Source organism: Chelmon rostratus, chromosome 1 (assembly GCF_017976325.1).
Source record: "Chelmon rostratus isolate fCheRos1 chromosome 1, fCheRos1.pri, whole genome shotgun sequence".
NCBI lineage: Eukaryota > Metazoa > Chordata > Actinopteri > Chaetodontiformes > Chaetodontidae > Chelmon > Chelmon rostratus.
This window is the reverse complement of record NC_055658.1, coordinates 24162176-24188484: the sequence shown is the minus strand read 5'-3', so window position 1 is coordinate 24188484 and position 26309 is coordinate 24162176. Positions and strand designations below refer to the sequence as shown.

At 42.3% G+C, this 26309-nt stretch overlaps 1 protein-coding gene across 1 annotated transcript in view; it reads left to right on the top strand.

The window, feature by feature from the left end:
* The window catches only part of tln2a (talin 2a), a 67005-nt gene extending 48418 nt beyond the window's left edge, over positions 1-18587 (top strand). The window contains exons 31-57 of the mRNA XM_041935648.1: positions 47-186; positions 682-775; positions 1007-1096; positions 1225-1347; positions 1448-1591; positions 2426-2587; positions 2875-3015; positions 3164-3345; positions 4627-4759; positions 5400-5501; positions 5738-5908; positions 6012-6158; positions 8049-8150; positions 8354-8473; positions 8684-8830; positions 10078-10244; positions 11202-11385; positions 11559-11684; positions 12674-12790; positions 13000-13185; positions 13298-13405; positions 14172-14277; positions 14940-15064; positions 16878-17066; positions 17156-17338; positions 17495-17620; positions 18059-18587. Of these exons, the coding sequence (XP_041791582.1) occupies positions 47-186; positions 682-775; positions 1007-1096; positions 1225-1347; positions 1448-1591; positions 2426-2587; positions 2875-3015; positions 3164-3345; positions 4627-4759; positions 5400-5501; positions 5738-5908; positions 6012-6158; positions 8049-8150; positions 8354-8473; positions 8684-8830; positions 10078-10244; positions 11202-11385; positions 11559-11684; positions 12674-12790; positions 13000-13185; positions 13298-13405; positions 14172-14277; positions 14940-15064; positions 16878-17066; positions 17156-17338; positions 17495-17620; positions 18059-18187 (3744 nt within the window). The 3' untranslated portion in view covers positions 18188-18587. The remainder of the gene's footprint in view (positions 1-46; positions 187-681; positions 776-1006; positions 1097-1224; positions 1348-1447; positions 1592-2425; positions 2588-2874; positions 3016-3163; positions 3346-4626; positions 4760-5399; positions 5502-5737; positions 5909-6011; positions 6159-8048; positions 8151-8353; positions 8474-8683; positions 8831-10077; positions 10245-11201; positions 11386-11558; positions 11685-12673; positions 12791-12999; positions 13186-13297; positions 13406-14171; positions 14278-14939; positions 15065-16877; positions 17067-17155; positions 17339-17494; positions 17621-18058) is intronic.
* Positions 18588-26309: the final 7722 nt, after the last annotated feature.

The window sequence follows — 26309 nt, the reverse complement described above, 5'->3', positions numbered from 1 at the left end:
TGCGTGTTTGATGATGTTTTAATGTTATGAATTTGTGTAATTTTAGAAAAAGGATGACCAGGTACAGGTGATCGGTAACCTGAAGAACATCTCAATGGCTTCTAGCAAGCTGCTGCTGGCAGCTAAGAGTCTGTCTGTAGACCCTGCAGCAGCAAACGCCAAGAACCTGCTAGCTGCTGCCGCCAGGTACCACACCACATAAACTCCTGCACATTGAGATTTATCCATACTGTATATATTGAAGTGCATCTATTATTGTGCTTGAAGTGCTAGGTACTTCCTGTACCTATGTATGTATTCTGATTGAAAAGCGCATTTGTCATTTGACTGGAGTGAGTTCAGTTTAAACAGTTGTTTTACACCACAAAGCAGTAAGTAACTCGTTCACCATATTGAAGCTTGGTTATATTGTCCATTAAGGCAAGTCTTTTTCGTTATGATTTCCACGTTATCAGCAGAATGCGTTCGGTCATCTGACATGTAAGTCATTAATGGCTTTAAGATGCTGCAGCCGGCAAACCTCTCATGTAATTTGAGAAGGAAGAGCAAAAACTCCCGCATTTTCAAAAAGACATGATGAAAGAAAAACAATACAAAACCTCAGCGCACACGTCGAACACCAGACACCTTCAAGGATAAGGGTGTGATTTTTTTATTTTGCTGTTTGTTTCCTTTTTTCAGAGCAGTGACTGACAGCATTAACCAGCTGATCACGCTGTGCACACAACAGGCTCCTGGCCAGAAGGAGTGTGACAATGCCCTGAGAGAGCTGGAGGTAAACCAAACTTAACAACCGTGTTATCAGACAGGAGCAATCAGCAGTCATATCAACAAAGGCTTGATGGGAGTCCCATTTTCCATGGTCTATCTGTGTTGTCCCAGAAGAAATAACATTCATTTTCACTTCTACTAATCCTGTCATCTGCCATGAATCAGAGAGAATTTTGTGAAAATGAATAACCTGGGAAGTACTATCTAAGGCTCACACTGCTCATTCATCTCCCAGGCTGTCAGAGGAATGCTGGACAATCCCAATGAGCCTGTAAGCGACCTCTCCTACTTCGACTGCATCGAGAGTGTGATGGAGAACTCCAAGGTAGGCCTTCGAATCAAACGGCCCAGTGATCAAACACTGGAGCGCTCTGCACACGCCGAGCTTAGCATCTTAAGCATCCCTCTCTCTTCTGTCTTTGTCCTGCTGGCCTGCTCCTTTGTTCTGTCCAGGTCCTGGGAGAGTCTATGGCAGGTATTTCTCAGAACTGCAAGACCGGAGATGTGACCGCGTTTGGAGATTGCGTAGGATCAGCTTCAAAAGCCCTGTGTGGCCTCACTGAAGCTGCAGGACAGGTACAGAAAGTGGAGAGAAACAAGTTTCACAGTGTGAGAGCCAATAAATGGATTATATTGCCTTTTTGTTGATGATGATGGCGGTTTTTCCCCCCCGCAGGCCTCCTACCTGGTGGGTGTGTCTGATCCTAACAGTCAGGCGGGGCACCAGGGGTTGGTGGATCCCATCCAGTTTGCCAAAGCCAATCAGGCAATCCAGATGGCCTGTCAGAATCTCGTAGACCCAGACAGTAGTCCGTCTCAGGTACATGCACTTACAATATTTTGGCAATAAGGCAAAGACCTGTTGGTCTGATCTACATTATAACAGGTTTTAGGTGTTGGTAACATGATCGCATGGGGAGCTTAGTTTTTCTGCAGAGATGTGTCACATTATAATTTATTATCAGGTCTGAGTGTTGTGTGGATCAGTGTTAAATCTTCAGAATTGTACAGTAAATGGCTGTGTGCAAACAGATTTCATATCTTGTTGGTCCTGTACAAAAATATCCCTCAATCCTGTCCTCATACCGTCATGATAGACATGTTTAAATGAGACAAACCTGTGTTAAATGGAACCGTTAAAAAGAAAATTTAAACCCATAAAAAGATCAGATGGTGAAACTATTTAAGCTGACAAAGCCATCTTTTGTCAAGGTTCCCGCAGTTGTATATTTTCTGCAAATGTCTGATGCACAGACATGCACAGATAATTTTTCAGCACAGTACAGTTGTGCACAGTTACACATTACTACCACTACATGCTTTCAGTCATAACCTGATCAAAGCAAAGAACACATTTTATAACTCGCTGACATCTTCTGCTAGTTTTCGCTAGCTAGCTGTAACTAGCAAGCTACATGTGGGATGTAGCTTGATTGAGCATGCAAAATTGGGAATTTTAATGAATCTTTAAGATGAATTTTAAGATGAATTTCCATTCATCTCAACTGAACTAACAGGCAAACTAACAAGAAGACTAAGAAATGTCAGTGGTACAAACGCTGGATGATTTCTATACACAGTAGGCATGACACTGATAGCTGATGGTTTCATTGTCGTCTAGTGATAAACTTTTTTATTGTTCATAATGTGGCAGGTGCTCTCTGCAGCCACCATTGTTGCTAAGCACACTTCGGCACTGTGCAACGCCTGCCGTCTGGCTTCCTCCAAGACAATCAACCCAGTTGCCAAAAGGCACTTTGTCCAGTCTGCCAAGGAGGTGGCCAACAGCACTGCCAACTTGGTCAAAACCATTAAGGTAGGATGTCTTTGCCAGTCTTGTCAAAAGGTTTGGTCTGTCCCCTAATTTGCAGACCACAGTATAGATTTGGATTAAGCTTGGGCGGTGATGTCCTTTGTGATTGATGTGGGATCGTTTCGATGAATCCTGTGTCGAGTGAATTCTGAAACGTTTGTCTTTCAAATCCCCTCATATTTGTTGTCATCAAACTTCTGGCAGTGATTTAATTCTTGAGTTCAATAACTTAATAGGTGCTCTAGTTTAATCAGCTTTCATATTCATATCCTGTCTGTCTCCTTTCCTAGGCTTTAGATGGCGATTTCTCAGAGGACAACAGGAACAGGTGTCGAGTCGCTACCGCTCCGCTAATCGAGGCCGTGGAAAACCTGACAACATTTGCCTCCAACCCCGAGTTTGCCAGCGTCCCTGCTCAAATCAGCAATGAGGTACGGCCACGTGAACGTTAGTGTTGGAACCTATTACACACACAGTACATTTAGAACAATAGTTTTCTAGCAGATAAACTGAAAAAAACAGAATATTGCAATAAATATTTTCTACACTCTCGCTTAAGTTCAGTTTTTCTTTCTTTAGGGCTCTGCGGCACAGGAGCCCATCCTCCACTCCGCACGCTCCATGCTTGACAGTTCCACCCACCTCCTCAAGACTGCACGCTCATTGGTTATCAACCCCAAAGACCCGCCCACCTGGTCTGTCCTGGCTGGTCACTCTCGCACCGTGTCCGACTCCATCAAGAGTCTCATCACAGCCATCCGGTTAGTAAGAAAAAACGTACGATGATGGGTGACAAAATACAGTATATGAAGGTCAAACTATTGAAGGTCAAACAAATTAGATGAGAAAATCAGTAATATGCACATGTCTCTGCGGTAAATAACTACATAAGTAACTATATCTCAGTGTATCTTCCTAGAGTCTTGTCGTCATTGTGTGATTGCGAAGCAACCAGTACAAACTCCAGGAAGTTGCCAAAACATCACCATTTTAATCCTTTACCCCATGTTGACACTACTGTACTCCGTTTCTCTGCAGTGATGTAGTTATTTCTGGATACACAAAGGGCATTACGTGAGTTGAAATATTATTTGTTAAGATTAAAACGAAGGCAAAAATTCGGTAAAGTAGCTTTTAGTTCCAGTTTTCTGAATTTGCTGGTCCATAAAACGCCGTGAGACAAAGGCAGCGTCCTTGAGAAAGGATGCCCAATGCCGCACCATGGTGTGACAAATGCTTGTGCTTTTTCCTCCACAGCTTAAATTTTTAATCTCCTCTTTCACACCATTTTCACCTGACCTTGATCAGAACAAAACTGATGCCCATGAGGTACTAATTCCCGGTGTTAAACACACTGAATTTTAATGTTTCTGCTCGGCTCAGAACATCTGCATGTTAGCATTCGCTCGCAGCCGGCTTAGCATCTCGTTGGATGCTGATGCCCTTATCTCAGACTTCCTGTCAGACTGCAAATTTAGCACTGGGAGTCTGCCCGGGCCTTGAATGGCAGTCAGTGATACACTGCAGTACCAAAGAACACAAATAGGAATGAACTCGATTCCGCAAAAGCCAACCTCATAACTTTGTTAGTCTCATTACACTCAAAGATGAGGTTTTATTTTAGTTTCGCCTTCAGTGTGCCGCCATGAATGGAAATGGACGCTTAACTGAACTTATTCTGCCCGTGTGGTCGGTGCTTCAGACCAGTCAGAGGCTCCAGAGCTAATTTGGCTGCCCAGCTTGATCTCCCTGTCTAGCGTCGAGACTCTACAGGCCACATTTCAGCAGATGTGACCTGAGCATCAATAAGATGAGGGAGCCGGCAGAAAGTTTGATGTTTAAGAGACATCCTGGAACCTGTCTGTGTTTTAATGAGTGGCCGTTATGCTCATTCGCACTTCTTTTCTCTCTTCCTGCCTTCTGTTGTCTCAAAGCATTTTTTCCCTTCTGCATATCATCCTTCAACTTTGCTCTGATTTGTGTTTCTAACCATTTTATTGCTTTCTGCGTCTTGTCTTTTCCTGTTTCCATTTTATTCCCAGGGACAAGGCCCCAGGCCAGCGGGAGTGTGACTCGTCAATTGATAACATCAACAAATGTATCCGGGACATTGAGCAGGCCTCTCTGGCAGCAGTCAGCCAGAACTTACCCAGCAGGGACGACATCTCACTGGAGGTAAGCAACCATCAGAAAAGGACTCGACATTTACACAGATAACCGCCGATATCTTTCTCTGTTTGCATTTGCTTGTCCTTGTCTGGTTGTTTATCTCCATCGCTTACTGTTTTTTCTTTTCCTCTGTCAGTTTTACAGTCAGATTGTTGTTTTTTTTTCCCTTTTTCCAGTCCTTGTGCTACTTTTTGTGTCTCTTTGATAAATTATAGCTCTACTGTGTTATTAGTGGTTTTAATTGGTTTTCTGTCGATACTACATCACAAACAGCTTATTAGACAGTGATTTAATGTTATTTAAAAAAAATGTATGGAGCACAAATCAGTTTATTGTTGATCCCTCTAGTCACAGACCTGCAGTACAGTTTGGACCCCACACGATCTTTATGCCCTATACCTGAGATTAGTGTATGTTAATGCAGGACCTGTCACAGAGCAGCTTTTGGCTCTTGCACCAGTTTTGTTAAAATAATGAAGTGTTAAAGCTCACATATTAGAAGCTAAAGTAGCTTGGGGCAAAGATTTCCCTCTTTAGTTTCCTGCATGGTGCTCTTTATCAGGCTCCAGCTGACTTTTTTGAATGTACCTCTGACTCCCATAAAAAGCAAGACAAAAAATAATTTCTTTTTATTTCCTCTCTTTAGGCACTACAAGAGCAGCTGACGTCCACTGTGCAGGAAATTGGCCACTTAATTGACCCTGTTTCCACCGCTGCCAGAGGCGAAGCTTCCCAACTAGGACACAAGGTATATAGGGCAAGGAGTTAATTACTTTGCTTAAATACTGCAAGTGTGGAGCAACAAAGTAATACTTTTTTAATGGGCAGCAGTATTACGTATTTCCACTTATTAGGAGTGGGCCATCTGGAAAAAAATGTGACAACAATATCTTTCTCGTCTTCTTCTCTATTTGAAAGTGGAGCATTTGGTGTATTTGAGGAATTCTCACAGAACTCATTAAAAACCTTCACTGTGTTCCTCAGGTGACCCAGTTGGCTGGTTACTTTGAACCGCTGATCGTGGCCTCTGTGGGTGTGGCATCTAAGCTGAGGGACCACCAGCAGCAGATGACTTTCCTGGACCAAACTAAGACCCTGGCTGAGTCTGCACTGCAGATGCTCTACGCTGCTAAGGAGGGTGGAGGAAACCCAAAGGTAAATCTGTCTTTCTTATATATTGCTGCTCCACCCCCTAGAAGAATTATCTGGACGCTCTTATTGGATGTGTGCTTGTAACTTGGTGTCACGCTTCACACAGGCATCCCATACCCACGATGCCATAGGGGAGGCAGCCCAGCTCATGAAGGAGGCGGTTGATGATATCATGGTGACACTGAATGAGGCCGCCAGTGAAGTGGGAATGGTGGGAGGAATGGTGGAGTCCATCGCAGAGTCCATGGCCAAGGTGAGTGCTCCCGGTCAAACACTGGTGAATGAAACTCTCCTGAATATGGCTAATAGATTTCCATTCCAACTCTGAATGTCCATTCCCTGGACAAACAGGGTCCCTCCACTGTATTATGAACCTACATCTGGGTCTCCTCCACGGTTCCCCTGAAAGACATAGAAGGAGGCGTCCAGGAGTAATCTCTACCGGATGCCCAAACCAGTTCAAATGTTTTCTCTAGCTGCAGAGTAACAGCTGGTCTGTACTCAACTCAAAGATGGTTATCAATTGACTGTTCTGCCCTGTCTGTGCTTGTGTTACTTAACTACATGGCTGATGCATGATAAGATAATACAGTATTATACAGAAATCCAATTTCAACCCAAAGGTGATCAAAACCCTGGTTGAGTGATAATTATACGCACCCTCTTGCAGAATTACTTGCCATAGACAACTAGCGGTGCACTAGAGGTGCTGGCCTGCAGGAAAAGGCCTTGTTTTTTTTTTTAATGAAGTGAGGACCAAGCTGTGGTTGCTTGACACCACAACAGCATTTCTATTTTGGCATAATCTTAATGAGCTGGCAAAATTGTATAGCAAAAAAGTTCGTTTTTTGGCAGGTGTTTCAATGGAAAGAGTCAAAATACTGTTGAGAAAACAAGTTGAATAAATTGGTTAGAAATTGGTGAAGAGTACAGGGGAACTGGCAGGACGGCAAATGTCCTTAATATTTTTCCAGAATGTTCCAGGATTTGTACATATGATGAATAACATAATTTTCTAACTAGAATTTCCTTTTTTCCCTTGTTTTTTACCTCTGATTTCCTTTTCCATAAAAAAACACAGATTAGCATGTTAATGCATATCAAAAGCCGCTGAAGCAGAGGAAAACTGACTGTCAACAGAGCTAGTGTCGGGCCTTCAGACCGTATTTCCAATTAACAGTCAAACTATTGGCAAACAAAGAAGGTGTGAAGCTACAAAAAGCCTTTTATCTCACATACAGAGAGAACAGCATCAACTAATTACATCCCTCCTCGCCTTCCTGAGTGAGACTTATCACAGGGGGAAAAGTGTCTCAGGTGTGGGTCGCCGCAGAGAATAGCACCTCTGCATCAACTTTCTGTGGCACGACATGAATAATTAGTGAACGGGACTTTGGGATGAACGTGTGTGCGTGCTTGTGTGCGTGTGTATTTTGTCCACATGTCACTCAGCATGTGTGTGCCGGTAGTTGATTAAAAGGAGATAATCCTCTTAGATAATCCATCGACATAATGGTCACTCTCTGCTGTGGTTTCAGCACAGGTGATTTCAAGGCTTTTCTGCTTAACCATTAGTCACTGAGTCAAGACCGCAGATTCTAAGGTGTTATGTCACTCAGTGAGCATCGTGTACTTGCGATCTTGCAGATTCATCCCAGCACCAGCGTGCTGGCACCTATGTGGCACCATCCTCTCTCGTCTCCGCAGCTTTGTCATGACACTCAGATATGTTGTCTAATTTAGCAGGAATGCTAGAAACATAATGTATGCACTGCTAGCTGGTGATTGAATGTTTTTGTAGTGGATGCTATTTCAAAGCTGTAATTACAGAGTGGATTTGGTGGGTAATTTATAATGAGTGTTTATCTTTCATTCTGAGTGTTTATTTGAATATAAAATTGCATTAACATTGGTTTGCAGATGAACTGATGCCTGCGCACCTGGCAGAATTATTATAATTGAAGGGTAGATTAGATTTAACATGTCGCTGCAACTAAAGATGATTGATTGTACAAGTTGATTGGACCTTTTTGTGAAGGACAAACCAATCATGCCCAAAATGAAAATTGCAGTGCCATTTTAACGCTGTGTGTGTGTGTGTGCATGTGTATCTGCACGTGTGTGTGCGCGTGTGTGTCCTCAGCTGGATGAAGGTACACCACCTGAACCTGAGGGCTCATTTGTGGATTATCAGACCAGCATGGTGAAATACTCTAAGGCCATTGCTGTCACCGCTCAGGAAATGGTAAGCCCTCAAAATAATTGTGTGCATTGTTACACTGTTGTGGAGATGCGACTGTGACTTGTGAATATATCTTCATTTATTGGAAGGAAAAAACTCTGAATATAAAATATTTTCAGAATTGTCACAGAAATCAAAGTAAAAGCAGCCTGTGTGGTGTGTTTGCACTGATAACCAGTGTGTGTTTGTGTGTGTTTATCCCTCAGATGACCAAATCAGTGACATGTCCAGACGATCTGGGAGCCCTGGCCTCTCAGGTGACCGTGGACTACAGCCAGCTGGCCGTTCAGGGACGGCTGGCTGCTCACACAGCTGAGCCGGAAGAGGTGAGGATGGCCTGGGTGTCACTCAGAGACAGACCGTCTCCCCCATCATACGACTCTGCTACACCAGAGTGACACATTTATCCTTTAACGCTTAAAAGTTGCATGCATGTAAACATTTTTATTTTGATCTAAACTTATGAGGCAATTTGATTCAAATCCTTCCTTCTGCATAAGATTAATAGCTCTCTGACTCTGTTCTCTGTCGCCCAGATCGGTTTCCAGATCAAGACTCGTGTTCAGGAGCTTGGACATGGCTGCATTTTCCTCGTCCAGAAGGCCGGAGCTCTGCAGATCACTCCCTCTGACGGCTTCACCAAACGAGAGCTCATTGAATGTGCCCGCGCAGTCACAGAGAAGGTAACTATCCTGCTCTCGAAAGATCTGGGCTGGAATTCTGTTTCTGTCTGTCTTCAGATTTTTAACAAATATGTTATCACCAAGTTTTTTTTATTTTTAACCACATTGTCCTCTTTGTCACCTACTGTTGTCTCAAGCATTGTTTACTCGTCTGCTGACCCACACCATTGCTGATGCATTGATTATCAAAGTTGCACCCCATACGTTAACCCAAGGCTATGTTACTTTTCTATCAGCGTTAATTATGTTAATACCAGATCACTTTGTGCAGTGTTGCTCTTTACTGGAGGAGTGAAGCGTTATTTTATAGCTGTGTGATTTATACCAAGTGATGCTGCTGTCATGGTATCAGCAGCCTAAGAGGGTTAGTGCCATAATTCATTTTATCAAATGCCTCCTGCATTAAAGCATTTTGAATGAAACCATTTGCTCAAGGCATGCTTGTGCTTCAAAGGCCGGCTGTGTAAAAAATACTTTAGTCCGCGGACTGTTCTTATAATTCATGCTTAAGTATCCAAGCAGTCCAGCGACCTTGTACAGATGTGAACTGTGACATTTCTTTTTATTCTTTTGCTTAACATGTCCGTGGTAAGAAAAGAGGTTTGTCAGTGCAACATGTGCTGCTTGTTCTGTTTTGATTTCCTAAACCTCAACTTTCCACAGCTATTATTAATCTAATGTAAGAATTCAAGTGTCAAGAGTCTGGAAACACCAGTTAATCACTTTCTACAGCCACTCGGGCATCTGAGAGGAAAACAAATGGAGTTTAAACCGCGCTGACATGTACTCATTTCAATGAGTGAGTGATGTGGTGCGTCGCTCTGCGCCAACACAGCGTTTTGCTGTCAAAGCAAATTTTTAAATCCTTTTGCACATAGTGTTTGGGCTTCTCAGTTGCATGCATTATTTCTCATTTACCAAGATGCATATCAGAAACAATGTGAACTGTTCATCAGGATCTTAAGCAGTGTGTTGCTTTTATTCTGCTCTGTTTTGGCCAGTAAAGGTGTGTTCAACTCCACTCCTGCTGACCAAGACACAGTAACACACTTAACAGTGGCAAACTAATTCAAAAACACACTGGTTGTGTCCCTGATCTACAAAATCTAAGGAACACACTCATCCATCTGCTTTTCAAACAGTTAGTGTTTCTGCCTGAGGTCAAGATACCTGCACATCCTCACCTGTATGATTACATGGTTGATGTTTGTGTGTGTGTGTGTGTGTTTGTCTGTGTGTGTCCTCAGGTGTCCTTGGTGCTCTCAGCCCTCCAGGCAGGCAACAAGGGCACTCAGGCCTGCATCACAGCAGCCAGCGCAGTGTCTGGCATCATCGCCGATCTGGACACCACCATCATGTTCGCCTCCGCCGGCACACTCAACGCAGAGAATGACGAGTCCTTTGCCGACCACAGGTTAGAGCTGGAAGCGTGCTCGCCTGTGTGCGTATACACATACTTAGTGTGCGAGACATGGCTAAGCCTACAAGTACGAGACGTGACTGGAGTCTGAAATCCGCCCGCCGGTTATCTTTCATCTGAAACTGACAGCATGACATATTAGCTGTTGAACAGGGCGCAGGAAACCTCTTAAGTTAGAAACTACAAATTACCCTCAGGGTTTGAAAGATGGAGGAAGTGTCACATCTCTCACTGTTTTTGCACTTAGACTACAGACTCCACTCGGAGGCAGTATTCCCATGGTGCTAAAAACAAAAGGAAAGAAGAGCAAAAGGTTTAGAAGTTAGAAATTATTCTGGTTATATTCTATGAAATCCCATGTTGTTGTGCAAATGTCTAGTAAAAGAGTTCACAATCTAGTGTTTGACTTATGGTGAACTTGGTTGGCCTAGTTAGTCTTGAATGATGACAGTTCAGATACATATCTGATAATCCGACATTAGACTTGGCAAATGACATGCCGCTTTGACCAAAAATGATTAACCTAGATCCTTACAGATAATTGTTAGTGAAACTGTACTGTACTCACTGACGAATCATGAAAGCCAAGATGTAGAGAAGCCTGTCAGGGCAGGATGAAAGGGAGAGGAATCACGTTTCAGTTCAAATGATGCTACGCATCTCCCTTGAAAATCAAGAGGAAACTTTGCAGCGGCTTCCTACAATTCCCCTGTGTAGAAAAATAACCGAGTCATTGCATGATCTCACCTGTCCTCCTTCTGTTCATCCACCGGCGATGGTGTACAAATGCATTTGATGTGAGAAGAGTTGAATTGTGTCAGTATGCATCAATTACACTCATTAAGAGTGTAATTCACACACTTTTTGCAGTTTCGGTGGGTCATCTAGATCACTGAACGCTTGTGTCTTCCTCTCTTCCGTCTTTTTCTGCCTCCTCGTTTTCTCTCTCAGGGAAAACATTTTGAAGACGGCCAAAGCTCTGGTCGAGGACACAAAGATGTTGGTGTCCGGTGCAGCCTCCGGTCAGGACAAGTTGTCTCAGGCCGCCCAGTCGTCTGCCAAAACCATTACCCAGCTCACAGATGTGGTCAAACTGGGAGCTGCCAGCATTGGCTCTGATGACCCTGAGACACAGGTTAGCCCGACTTGTTTTTCTTCCCTCAGTTTCCGTTCATCCTTTATTCACTGAGCCTCTTATCAGAAAAATGAAAGAATGAGCTGTGAATGACTGTAACCTTTCAGAGTTTTGTCTCTTTCCCAGGCTGAGTTGTGATAAATTGGAGTCTATGTCTGTGTCCTTTTCTCTAGGTGGTTTTGATAAATGCTGTCAAAGATGTGGCGAAGGCGCTGGCTGAGCTCATTAGTGCCACCAAGTGCGCCGCTGGCAAGGCAGCAGATGATCCATCGATGTACCAGCTGAAGAGCGCTGCCAAGGTGAGGCGATCGGGGGTCTGCCGGTCCTGAAGTTGACATCCAATTTAAAGGCCTCCGATTTCAAAATCTAAAAAGTCAGAATCAGATGTTTGTTTGTATTTTATTTTTATAATAAATCAAATCAGTTATGCTAATTTGTTTTCTGAAAGGCAACAGCTGTTTTTTGTTTTCCAGTGCCAAAAAGTCTTATTTTCTCTTGCAACTGAATTAAAAAAAAAAGTCTATTAAAAATCTAAATCTATTTTGATAAAATATAATTAGACTTTCTCACATGCTGTATGTATGCACAGCAGACATCCTCCTCTTCCTCAGGCTGTCTCAGTAATGTGAAGCCAGGAAATGGATGTTATAGATAACAGGACACTGGAATATATGTACCTAAAATAAATCAGCTGAATCCTTGGCTTCAACACAGACTTTCAAAGCCGCAGTTCACAATCCGCCGCTGAAACCGCTAACTGCTCATTATCACCTCAAGCTGTGAAGTTTGTCGTTTTTTGTAAGTGTCAGTTTGACAGTCTGCAGCAGCTCAGTGTGTCATGGAGTCTTTCAGATGATAACAACATGCCTCACATGCAATTTTAGGACCTGAGGTGAAAAAAAATCTTGAAAAACCATCTGTAAGATTTTAGCTTAAAGCCATAAGGGCTGTGAGCTTTCCTGCATTGGTGCTGTGCGCCCCCTGCCGTTGAGTTTGATGTACTACACCTCGAACGCAGAGGGAGACGCTCAGCGCGTATATCAAGGATCAAAATGCAAAACTTGCTTACGATGAAAAATACATTTAGGGAGCCACTGTGAAATATTAATAAAAATGTTGAAGTTGGTGTGAGACATGTAGTATACTCTCATTGTTGCTACTCTAATGCACAATTAATAAGTAATGGTAATGGTAGTTTTAGTGCTCCGTCTCTATTGATACATTTTTGAAGTTTGGATCTGAATAAACCAGTTTGATCAGACTTTTTGTGCTGCTGTTCTCTTGTCAGGTGATGGTGACCAATGTGACGTCCCTGTTGAAGACGGTCAAGGCTGTAGAGGACGAGGCCACCCGGGGCACCAGAGCGCTCGAGGCCACAATCGAGTGTATCAAACAGGAAATGTCGGTGAGGACGGGTGGAGGGCAGCAGTAATGCCGTATCATCAAGGATTTCATATAGCCGATCAATGCTGAATGACCTTTTATGATTCAGGATTAATATTTTTGTGAACACAGCAAACACTGATTCGTTTTACTGGAGGTGCGTTTTTCAGTCAGTATTTCAATCATATGTGTACATCACCTGTCCAATGACACCCAGCCACTTTGTTGTAGCTGTTTCAATCCAGGGATGCTCCCAACAAGACAACCACACCCGAGGAGTTCATTCGCATGACGAAGGGCATCACCATGGCGACTGCCAAAGCAGTGGCAGCAGGGAACTCTGCCCGGCAGGAGGACATCATCCATACAGCCAACCTGAGCCGCAAGGCTATTTCAGACATGCTCACCACCTGCAAGGTTGTTTTTTTTTTTCACTTTATCAATTGAAAAAAAAAAAATAATAGAAAACATAGGAAGGAAAGTTAAACATTGCAGTTGAATCTGGAGTGTCTGTCTTTCTGTGTCTCAGCAAGCGGCCTACCATCCAGAGGTCAGCGAGGAGGTGAAGAACAGAGCACTGATGTTCGGATCAGAGTGTACAACCGGATACATCGATCTGCTGGAACAAGTCCTGCTGGTAGGCTGAACATTGTGTCACTGCGTATCCTCAGAGACAGAGAAGCGTAAGACCTATGTCATCTAACAGTTTTAGATAAATTATGCTCTCATATGCTGACATACATTGGATTGATATTGACCATTTGCTTCTCATTCTCCCCTTAAATTTCTCTCCACATTTTTCTGTGTTTCTTAGAAAAAACTTTTTATCAGATCCGTAGTATATCTGATTGTTGCAGCATCTATTTTAAACTGTATGATGCCATGTTTTAATGGGTGAACTGTTACATAACCTGGCGATATTCTACATTCAATTTATGAATCACTTTACAGGCATTATATAAAGCTGGTGTTACATATTTGATATCTTTAGAAATTCAGGGACATCAAGTTAACCTTTGGTGAAGTTTTGTGGTTTTGAATGATGCTTGGCCGCACTGTAAGGTTGTGGTCAACTGTGGGTCTAATAGAGTTTTAGGGGCTAATAAAAATACAGTATGATTTAGTTCAGGTGTGCCCCACCCTTTTTAAAATATTCCTTTATTTATATTTATATATTTGTGGAGTGGAAACTTAGCATGAGTGAGTGTCTCACCAGACCACCCCATAGCGAGACACGAAACGAATGCTATGAAAGAGAACTTAAGGTTATGGATATAACCCCGGTTCTCTGATTAGCATGAGTGAGACAGGAAACGAATGCTATGAAAGAGAACCACTTCCTCACTCTTGGTGTGTCTCCGTCTTGTTTAACGTGTGTGTATGTGTGTGGTTCGTGTGTGTAGGTCCTGCAGAAGCCCAGCGGAGAGCAGAAGCAGCAGCTGGCAGCTTGCTCTAAAAGAGTAGCAGGAGCCGTCACAGAGCTCATCCAGACCGCTGAGGCCATGAAAGGTAAAGACTCACACACACCTCACACCTTTTACAGTGTTACGGTACATGTGTGGAACTCAAATCTACCTCAGTAAGTGACAACTTTTCTTTACTAATGAAGCTTCCAACAAAATCTGTCATGGTGTATAATTCCCAGTAGGAGGCTACTACATCTGTAACAGAGTACATTCTTAATTTTCCAAATAACAACAGAACATCCTTTAAATAGAAACATTTGGTAATGTTCCTGTCCCCCTTCTCTTGCTACAGACGGAGGTAAGTTAGCATTGTTTTCTGTACCGTGACTTATATCACCAGTTGTGAGCTGTTCAACGCGTTCTCTCTTAAGCGCTAACATTGATTCATTTCATCTCATTTTGAACTCCAGCTGCTCACAGGCTTCTCGAGTGCATAGAGTCAGCTCCATCCTGCGCGCTTTGTTTTATGTTCCATCTCGTTCTAGATAAATCACGCCATCTTTATTGCAGTGTGAATGGCAGTTTGTTTCCTCCATCAGCTATGCATGGGATGCTGTGATTGCTTTTTTTTTTCTTTGTGATCACAGTGTTGTTGTTGTGGGGCATGGTCTTTTGTCACGCCGTTTTTGAAGTATTCTTTGAAATCCTGATCTCAAATTGTAAGTTTTAATCTTAATTGCATGTGTGTGTGTGCGCGCGCCTCAGGTTCAGAGTGGGTGGACCCCGAGGATCCAACAGTGATCGCAGAAACGGAGCTGCTCGGAGCAGCGGCGTCCATCGAGGCGGCTGCTAAGAAGCTGGAGCAGCTCAAACCCCGAGCCAAGCCCAAGGTGGGTGACTGCATGACTGATAACTGCAGAGAGGAGATTTCACTACAGTGTTGTTCCTTAATGAGCTGCAGAGCCGTCGGAAAGAAGATGGTTTTGAACTGTTTCACAGGAAGTTATGACTCATAAAGCTCAAATTTATATTAATGTATAGGTAATAGGCAGTTGTAGTAGAAAGTAATCTAATCCTTCAGTAAAAGTAGAAAACCACAGTGTAGATTTCAAAACTTTACATAAGTAAAATTACAACTATTCTTTGCAAAATAAAAAGTACACCTTCTGTTATCTTATTACATATTTCATTTGTGAGTTATTATTATTGATCCATTGAACTAATTTTAACTGCTTTATGTGCTGTTGGATGGTTTGTTTCCGGTGGTGGAAGAAGTATTCAGATCCTTTACTTAAGTAAAAACACCAATACAACCACGTACAAATACTCCATTGCAAGTTTTGTTGTATTTCATAAGCTTTTCATGTTTTTAAATGTAAAATCTTAATTTGAAAAGTAATCGTTAACTGCAGCTGTCAGATAGTAAAAGTACAAAGTAACTTAATATGGAAATGCCTAAGAAAAGTACCTCAAAATTCCAGTATGAGAGTAAATATACTGAGTTACTTGCCTTAATGTTTCCCTGCCTTTGATGGACTGTCTGTCATTAGCTTGCAGCTTTTTTGCATCAGAATAGAGTTTTGTCTTTAGTGCCTTCATTTTTGAGGACATGGCATTTAATGAGTACAAGTTAGTAAAATGTCAATGTTGTACCCCAGGAGAACACTTCACCTTTGCAGTATATACAGCACTGCATATCAGACACTTTCCTTGCCTTCTCAATGCTCTGTGCCTGTCTGTAAACATCTGTATGTTGTTTTTTGTGGTTTATATTTAAGTATCAGTGTTCACGTTGCGATTTCACAGAAACAAAATGACCTGTTTCGTTTTTTCACAGTCACAGAAAGTGTCCTCTGTGTCTTGTGCCGTCTCCTCCCTGTTTACATATTCCCATCACATTTTCTTTCACCTCGATCTAAGATTGCGACTTACAGTCTCTTAACTTGAACTTCCCATAATAATCACAGACGCCTACGTTTTACCCGGTTTATTAGATATTCATACCCATCGAAGTTTTACTTCCTTTCCTCATTGTTGAGTTGAGAGCTCACTGAAACCCCCACCCCCTGCTCAGCATTATATTATCTCCAGCCATATCCCCTTCTTCCATATGACACATCCACCATGTTCCCCCCTCCTCTGATCATCCATGCATCTGTGGTAGCTCTAGCTAAAGCCTGTCCCAGTATATGTCCTCTGGCTCCCAGTTAACCCCCCCTCCCTCCCTGCCTGCCCCCACCACCGGAGGCCTTCTCTGCAGGGCTCTGTCTGATATGTTTGATATATTAGGTTGTTATTCAGTCCCAACTATATATCAAACATATTCCTACAGTGTCCCGCTCTGTCTACAGACTTGTGGCGTGAATGTGTTTGTGTGTGAAAGCGTGCGTTTGTTTTTTAAAACAGACCGACTTGAGTTTGACTGAATGTGTGCTCCTTATCAGCTGTTTGGCAGTTTAAAAAGATGCTTCGTATCTGGCTGTGTGAAGCTTTTGGAGTCATCTTTTTGTTTCCCTTGGTGCAGCAGTTTGTCAGTAATGATGCGAAAATCAGATGCAACATTTTCCATCCCAAACAAAATCCCATTTCAAAATTTCCCATTTCAAAAAACTCCCTTTAAATCCTTGTGGTACAGAAGGTAACAACTTTTAGCCTGGTGTAGGACGTCATCCTGTCTGACTGACTGGTGTCCTTCCCCCTCAGCAGGCGGATGAGACACTGAACTTCGAGGAGCAGATCTTGGAGGCAGCCAAGTCCATCGCTGCAGCCACCAGCGCTTTGGTCAAATCAGCTTCGGCTGCCCAGAGAGAGCTGGTGGCTCAGGGCAAAGTGGGCCTCATCCCTGCCAATGCTGTGGACGATGGACAGTGGTCCCAAGGCCTCATCTCTGCTGTAAGTGTGTTGTGCAGGGCATTTTCACGCAGTTCTTGTTTTGCAAAGAAAGCGACTTATAATTTTCTTTCTTTGCTTTTCTTTCGCAGGCACGTATGGTGGCAGCGGCGACCAGCAACCTGTGCGAGGCAGCCAACGCCTCGGTGCAAGGCCACGCAAGTGAGGAGAAGCTCATCTCTTCAGCCAAACAGGTGGCGGCCTCCACCGCCCAGCTGCTGGTGGCCTGTAAGGTGAAGGCTGACCAGGATTCTGAGGCCATGAGGAGACTGCAGGTACAGCACAGACACTCCAAACAACATACCGCAGTTCGGGTCGACCGCTTTAACAGTCAGATCTTTACCGCTGTGTTTCCAGGCCTTCAGATTTATCAGATTCTTCTTTTGCTGTGCTGCTATGAGCTGTTTGCAACTGATCTCTTCCTCTAATAGATTGCTGGGAATGCAGTAAAGAAGGCATCAGACAACTTGGTGCGGGCAGCTCAGAAGGCAGCGTTTGACAAAGCAGATGACGACAACGTGGTGGTCAAGACGAAGTTTGTGGGTGGGATAGCACAGGTAAGACTGGCGAGCAGCACCAAACATTACAACAAGCTTCTGTTGCCTGAACAGGGAACCTCTTCAGCTTTTTTCAGTTTGTGCTGGTGTATTATCAGGTGTAATGCTGGGGAGGCAAAAGTCACTTCCAGTCTGAGTAAACCACCATATTTACCATCTACAACAGCTGGTGCTTCATCCAACACAAATACTGTATTTGTAACTTTAGAAATGTAGGAGTTGAAGCGTAGAACAAACAAACACACTCCAACCATAGAGGAAACACTGATAGATGGCAAACAGATTGTCAGTATTTACTGTAAGCACATGTGACTTTTGAGAAAAGAAGTCGACTCTTGAGCTGCTCTCTCAAAATGTGTTTTAAGCCGGAAAAGAGAAGCATTCTGACTTGTCTTATAGTTTAAGTTTTGAATTTTATATTTTTTGTTGTCCGTCCAGATCATTGCAGCGCAGGAGGAGATGCTGAGAAAGGAGAGAGAGCTGGAGGAAGCCAGGAAGAAGCTGGCTCAGATCAGACAGCAGCAGTACAAGTTCCTGCCCAGCGAGCTGCGAGAGGACAACAACTAATTATTCAAACCGGCCGTCGCCGCACGTCATCGCCGCCGACGTCGATGAGCACGTCTGTGTTTGTGTGTGAATGCGTGTCCTTTTTAATGGCGCACCTGAACAGGTATGCTGCCTGCGGCGACTTCAGATATGTCGTGACTGATTAAACAAACCAGTAATGCCCAAGTCTGCAGCGAACACGTCGACTGAGTCCAGGGGACATGGAAAGATCTGAAAATCAGCTACTGGCGAGTTATAAATACTACTGTGCAGAAGTGATTACTTCCGGAAAACAACATAAAGATTGTGGTGACTCCACTGAAGACCTCCTTTTTGTCCTCATGTAAAGCATTAACTACTTCGACCGACGTAATCTGAACCAGAATGTGACATGCTTGGGACAAACCATACAGCTAACGCGCTCTCATGTTTGCCCATAAGCTACGTGTTTTGTTTTTTTTTTGTTTGACAAATCTAGTTCACACACTTTTAAGATGAAGAATTGATTGTATTGCCGTTCATGTGATTTAGCCGTTTAACTGAAGCGTCACGCGAAGATTTCAGCTCAGTCCTCTGATATTTGTACGGATGTTGGCCTTTATGCTCCAATTTGGCACCTTAATGTCTGTTTGATTCAGGTGGTGTGTCTTTAACTCAGTGGTCACTAACCCTAATATGAAGGAAGGCAGGTGTTTCGTGGACCACACTGTATATTTCGATAATGGGCAGTTGTTTTTTGGGAATGTTCCTTTAACGTAGACAGTGATATTCAGCCTCTTGCTTTCTTTCTTGTCATTTTTTTTATGCTGGTATTGATGGGCTCTACATGCAAAATGTCTTTTTAAGATGCAACAAATTCTACATGTTTGTCTAAGCCCTTGAATATAGGTGTCATCGTGTGCAGCCGCTAAGACTCAAGTAGAATGTTGAACATTATGTTACCATGTGAATGCTTTTCTACACAGGAAGACTTATTACCATAGAAGGAATATTTATTACTCCCAAGTATTTTTAGCAGAGAGGGGTCCTTCAGGGGCATAAATAGTCTTTACCACCACTAGCCGAGCCTGTGGCGGCTTCCACTCAGACATCTTCTGCAATGCTTCACGCATCTTTTTTGCTCATCATTTCAGGTATTGCGGCTCACGTACCGCATAAGAGGAGTTTGATCATGATGCAATAACATGGATGGTGCTTTAGGGGGCAGCATTGGTTTCCCTTCCAACATGCAAACTTGAAGTAATAATATAGGAGATGATATTGTATAGAAAACGTGGCTAAAGTAACTGGGCAGGTCGATTGGCTACAACATCATGCAAATTAAGAACACCTGTAAATACCTCAGACCTCTTGAATCAATTGATTGCCGTGCAGTGCCGCTTGAACCGCTTCTATGCTGTGTCTGATGGTTACTCTCCCTGCACATTTACTTTGCCGCTGCCACCATTAGAGCGATTATAGTCATCTTTCCAGCAATACTCAGTCACTGCCGGGGATTTGATTTGAGACAGTTCACCTCCAATTCTGCAAATTCAGGAGGCAGCAAAATTCAGAATCGGATAATAACTGAGCAATAAGCAAATCCTAATAAATGAAACGCTTAAGAATTGATGTTGAAACAAGTGAATTGAAAGTGAAGCGACTGCAACGCTCATCACTGCGGTTAATCTCCTTTTTGTCCATCAGTGTCTGGATTGAAGGATGCTCTGTGCGACTTCGCTGAATATACTACTTGCTGCAATAGAGCAACCTTTTGTTTACCGAGTTTGATTGTAGTGTGTTTGGTTCCCTTGTCTTACTATACGGGTTGTGTTTCAATATTAAACTACAGTATATTGTAAGATTAGGTCCTGCTGTGAAAATGCATGGCTTTGTGCTTCAGATGCACCTCTTTGTTTAAACAGTGACAGAGTTCAACTTTTGAGGATGCACTGCTCCACTTACAGACAGTATGCCACAGCAAACACCTAAAGACAGACCGTCACCTTTGAGTTTTCTTAACGGTTGGGTCTGAATTCAGAGGTGTTTTCTGGCATTGTATTTTGTGTGTTAGGGTGGGAGGTGGGATGGGGGGGTCCACTGCTCATCAGTCAAGTCTGTAGTGTTTATTATTAGTGCCTTAGTCCGTAGCCCATACAGTGTCTGGTCTGCTTGAGTGACAGCTTCACTTCATTTGTTAATAGAAGGTACTGGACAAGCAAATTTTTGGGGAATGTAGGTTCATGTCGGTGGGTTTTCTTACATTTGTTGTCCCACTTGTTCCTCTTTAAGTGCTGAACCAACTGCATCCCCTCTACCTTTCTCTTTAATCTCTCTGTCACATGTAAGGCCTTTTGGGGATGACAGAGGAACAGTAAAAAAATGTGTTGCTATATATATATATATATATATATATATGTATGTATATATAAACACATTTTTGTACTGCATTCCATGGGCATGTACCACAGTGCTTCTAAACTGCGCCAGAGATTTGGGTCAGTCAACTGCTTTATTGTACGTTATGAAGTCACTGAAATTTTATGGATTGGCTTTTTTTTGTGCTTTTAAGCCTCTATAAAAGATAAATGTGATAAGAACATTTCGATATATCTGTCACCATTAAGATGTCATGACGCATTTCAATGATGTGAAGTAAATAGAAGTGTTCTGTATGTTTTTCCTCCCTTAACAGGAATAAAGTTATGAAGTTACAACAATAAAGATATGTGATAACATACAGTATAAAAGATATTTATCTGGCCTCAATAAAACTATTTTTTGTATTCACTGAAAATAAAGCATTTCAATGGAACTTTGTGTGTTAAATTGCCTGTAGTGGTTGCACTCATATCCTCACTTTCTGGTTATTGAAAAAAAAAAAAGAATTTGAGATATTTGTTAGGAGTCAATGCTTAATCAATGCTGCGTCCAACCGGGTTTGAATTAAAGTTATGAAATGAACTTGAACATTGGAACATTTAACATTTAATAAAGCACATAAATGAGTTGCTATTTGCTGTTGAGGGATCTCACTCTTCTTTGCTCGGGTAGTTAGAATTGAATCCATCTTTATACTGAAAGAAGCGCACTTGATTAGACTTTAAAGTTATTTGGATCTGAATCACATCCCTCACAGGCTCAGATATCTGGAACCGCTTCAGGGCCGTAACCACCGCTGAGGGCACTGAGGTCATGTCCTCGCTGTTCTCTGAGGAAATCTGTGGGATTTTTGCAACTTGGGGGAGTCCATTTTCTACAATTTAAAACTTTTACAGGGAGATCCCAGTCTTTTCAGACTCAGACTGCTTCAGGGAATATAAACATCATTTGACCAATTTTTTGGTCTTTTTTCTCATTTAACAAAACACACCAATATTAACAATACACCAGTCTTAAATAAAGGACCTTGCCTCAAAGTACAGTCTATATGAAAGAAAATCAGAAAATACCTGATCAACAAAACTGTGAACAAGACCAAAAATTGGAGCAAACATTGGAAACTTTCCACACTTTAAAGTTTTCACTCCTCAATGCCACAAAAACATTTTGGTTGGTGCTCAAACTGTATTGAGGTTCAGCACCCAGACCTGTAAGGACTCAGTTTGCCAGCAGAGTTTTACTCCTGGCAGTATGGAGACAGCATTTAGACCTTTATTTTGGGGGAAAAAAATGACAGAAAATGCAAATTTAACAGTTGCCAGAATAAATAAAGAATGAAACATCCAACTCTCTTTCTGTGTGTGTGTGTGTGTGTGTGTGTGTGTGTGTGTGTGTGTGTTACATCCCCTCACAATGTCTCAGCAGCAGTACTGACAGGATGCAGAACTCCACTAAGTTCTCCAGACACACTGAATAACGCAGAGGTGATCTCTGGCAAGCAAACAAGGTCTCTTTAAGTGTCTGTGTCAGTTTAGTGTCAGGACAAGATGGTATTTCTGAGTCAGCACTAAACCTGAGGCTATATTGAGTCCACACTATGAACTGAGACCTGTGCTAAATTTGTCCGGCACTAAAATTTGAGGCGGCAATGTCAGTTACAGTGTCACAGCTGCTCCGAGCAATGCTTTAAAACCCGGAATCCTGTTTTTCTGTGATATCCCTTAAAGTTAGTTCTTCAGGCTACAACTTTGTAGCTTTTCTTAGTCGCACAAATCACTGACTCCTTAACATTTTGCATTTCCTGTTGGATCTGACTTGTAACAGGAGGCCTTGTTACTCTGGCTTTGCTGAGGAGGAGACAGCGAGAACCCTGGTTAAAAGGACGACGGCATTGAATTTAATGTGGACAAGCAGCTGATAGAAGACAGCTCATCCATTATTTTTATGCCCTAAATCTAATTATAATAAACGTCAGAAGCGGGTACGGTTACTGATGACTGCAGCAAGCTACATAGCAAGGTTAGAGGCTCCATCCACTCAAGACGTTTGTATTCAATGTAAGATTACCTGTCCTGACTTGTGGGGTTTCATGATTTTCTCTTCTGAGCCACTGTGATCTGAAGCCAGTGCTTCATTTTTCACATTTTCTTTTCAGTAAAAAAATCAGTGTCACATCAGGTTGCTGGCTGTGTTACTCCACGGATGGAAAATGACACACCAATGACTCGCTGTAACAAGCACTCATTGCATTGATATTTTTACATGACCTCACATACAGTATGAGCTCTGCACGTCTAAACCGTTACGATGAGGTTGATTAGGTTGAATCACAGCGTGAGATAAACTTTGACTCAGAAGGAGTGTGTGGAACACCAATGCTACTCCTCCTTGATACGTTTAATTATTGAGCAGAAGGTGAGAAATTCCAGTCTAGACGTTAACAATGAAATCATCACCGTACTCCCATTTTTGACTGGGAGCTGCTCGGCCAGCTGCCTCGACACTTCTATGCTGTACAGCTCTGGGCTTTCATTTGTGGTCTGACACTGTAGCATCGAGGTTTGATAAACTGTGCCTTTACTGTTTCCTTTGAAAATTAAAACATGCTCTGAATTATAGCAGTCACTCAACTCAACTCAACTCAACTCAACTGTGCTGAGCTGTGATGCACCATGGAAACAAGGACTGTGTTTAGATTTATGAGTTCTTCTCAACAATAAATCAGTATTGCATACATGGCCATCAACAGACAATGGTCACCTAATGAAATCCAACTTCTGGGCGGGCAGGAGGCCACGGGTTAGATACCACATCATGCAGCTCCCTAAAGACAAAGGGGGCATGGCAGTACCAAAACTGCAAGACTACTTCTATGCAGCACAACTGAGGGCAGTATATTGCTGGTGCAATGGAAAATACATAGCCAGATGGAAAGACATTGAGATGAGAGAAAGGGCTAGCTCACTTCAAATACTAATAACTAATAGGGAACTATTCAAGCAAGAAGAAGTACTGTTGGGCTCAATAAGTAAATTCACATTGGAGATTTGGCATTTGGTAATAAAAAATATACATTACAGGCTGAAACAAAGATTCCCATGATAAGAGATTTAAACCAGGGATAAGTGATCAGGGCTTTGAGAGGTCGACACAAAGGGGTATTACAGCTAGATGCACACTTGTTGAGAGAGGCGAAATGCAGAGCTTTAAAGCTTTAAGGGAAAATTTGGGGTTGGAGGCAAGGGAACTTTTTAGATATTTTCAGGTAAGGGATTATTATTTAAAAGAAATTAAAGTAAAAGAACCCAGAGAACAAAATGGGATCATTAAAATACTCATAAATGCATACGAAGGAAGAACATGTAGAGTTATCTGTGCTTTATACCAAGCTATTGGTGCCAGCAGGGGTAATTCAACTATATATATTAAAGAAAAATGGGAAAAAGAGCTGGGCATAGGCTATGCGCTCAGGCGGAGGCAGACCATGCACATGTGTTCTGGAAATGCCAAAAAATAGAGAATTATTGGGAGGGAGTGTGGATCAAACTAAAAAAAATATTGGGATATGGTATACAAAAAACACCTTTGGTGCTGTATTTGGGATGTACACCACAGGATGAGGTTCAAGGAGAAGATACATATCTGCTTAAAGTACTACTTGCAGCCAGCCGAAAAGCAATTACAAGAGCATGGTATAAGGTAGACCCCCCAACTTCAGAACAGTGGCTTAGTATTGTGGAAGAGATTTATGGCATGGAAAAGTTATCACACATTTTGAAAATGCGGGAGGAACAATTTGAAAAGAAATAGGAGAAATGGTTTTGGTACAAGGTGGAAGATGATACCACTGACTGAATGATAATTTGACGGACTTGATTGTTTGCATTTATGAAAGAATGAATGAAAGGACCCATAAGCTGTTTTATTTTATTATTATTATTATGCTTATTTTTGTTTTTATAATTACTATAACTATACTTCCATGTTGTTGGTTTATGTCTTTAAGCTTGGATGACATTGTATTTGGATGCAAAAAATCTGATAAAAACCAAAGTTTAAAAAAAAAAAGAAATCCAACTTCAAAGGTCTTTAAACCTCACATGTGGCTCTTCAAAAGGCCAGAACATTATTGTAACAGTGCCACATGCTTTCCTACATGATGGGAATTCTGGGAATACTGAGGGTTGGTTCAACAATCACAGCCGTTTTGTGTAGCAATAAACCAAAGATTTCTGCTGTGTACTACTCAAGAAATCAAGAAAAACAGCTAGAATACGCAACAGTGTGAAATGCTGTAAACATTTTCTCCATGGTTAACACTCCTAGCAGGAAAATATAAAAATCACATTTTTACTGCAAGTGTCAGTACCACAAAGTACTGAGTTATGTCAAAAACAACTCTGTCTGTACTAAAGAGAACTATTGACCAAGTATTTTTGAATGATCTTCAGACCCCTGAATCAAAACCCAAACCTTTAATCTGACTAAATCATTAACTGTTGGACAGGTACAATGTGGCGATGTCCGTCTCTCTATCTATCCAGGGTGCTAGGGTGACATGGATTGCGCCATGAGCCTCTCTGATCTCTGTATATGACAGGCATGCCTGGCTGGGTGCTTAACAGTCCACAAAACACATGGTGGGATGACAACACAGCGACAGCTGACTGCCTCAAAAAAAGCTCCACAGGAAGGATATCAAGTCGGCCCAGCAAAGAGATAAATTATAGGAGAAAAGGGACAAATGATTTAATGCAAAAGGTAGACTTCAATAAATACAGGTTATTATTTCTCATAGATAAGAAATAATGTTGAAATTCAGCTACAAAACCTTTGAGACTAATTTGTTGTGTTTCTTCTTCAGCTGTTCAAACCAAGAAGCAGTTACACATAATAATCGGTCAACGTTCATCCTGCTCTGTGTGTGATTAATCAAGACTTAAGAAATTAAAAAAAAGTAAGCAGCTTTTGGTGTAACTTATCATTTGGCCTCCTTGTTTTATTCTATTTTGCCCCGATTCCCTTCACAAAGGAACCAAAAGAATGAAAGCTACGGTTTGAAAGAAAGCTAATGGCCCTTTTCTAAAAGTCAGGCTCAGTTAGGGTGGGAGTGGCTGCAGGGGCCACGGACAGAGTCAAGCAGGTGCTCTCCAGGCAGTAAGACCCCAAAAATATGCACTCAACAAAACACCAGCAGAATAGTAGGAGCAGGGAAGAAAGGGAGGGTGTCAAAGTCTAAAGGCTCTTTTGAGAATGACAGAACACTGTCAGCATGGGTTGTTATGCCTTATGAAGACAGTGCTGTTCATATACAATTACATAACAGCAGTGTGTGTGTGTGTGTGTGTGTGTGTGTGTGTGTGTACTAAATATCCAACCTATTATTTCAACACATCTTAATTTCACCCATTAACTTATATTTAGTGATATCTGAGATTGATTCTTACACTCAAGGTCCAATTTCCCTCACATGTACAAAAATTAATGACTCTGGTTGACACTAAACTATTATTACTCAACCAGTCCTGACCACAGGTTGTGTGTGACAGCTGCGGCCGTGCCAGTGGCCCTGTGAACCACCACAGAGGCGCTGCGAGGGGGGCTGCTGAAATGTCAGAGCTTCTGTATCTTCCACTGCGCACGCCAATATATCCACTGCATCCCGTTTGAGATATAACTCCCAGGCATGTATTAGCTGAGAGAAGAGTTGGACAAGCTTGATGATATACCTCTGCGGAGGGCAAAGCCTATCTGATTGCTGCTCGGATGTTGAACTATGCTG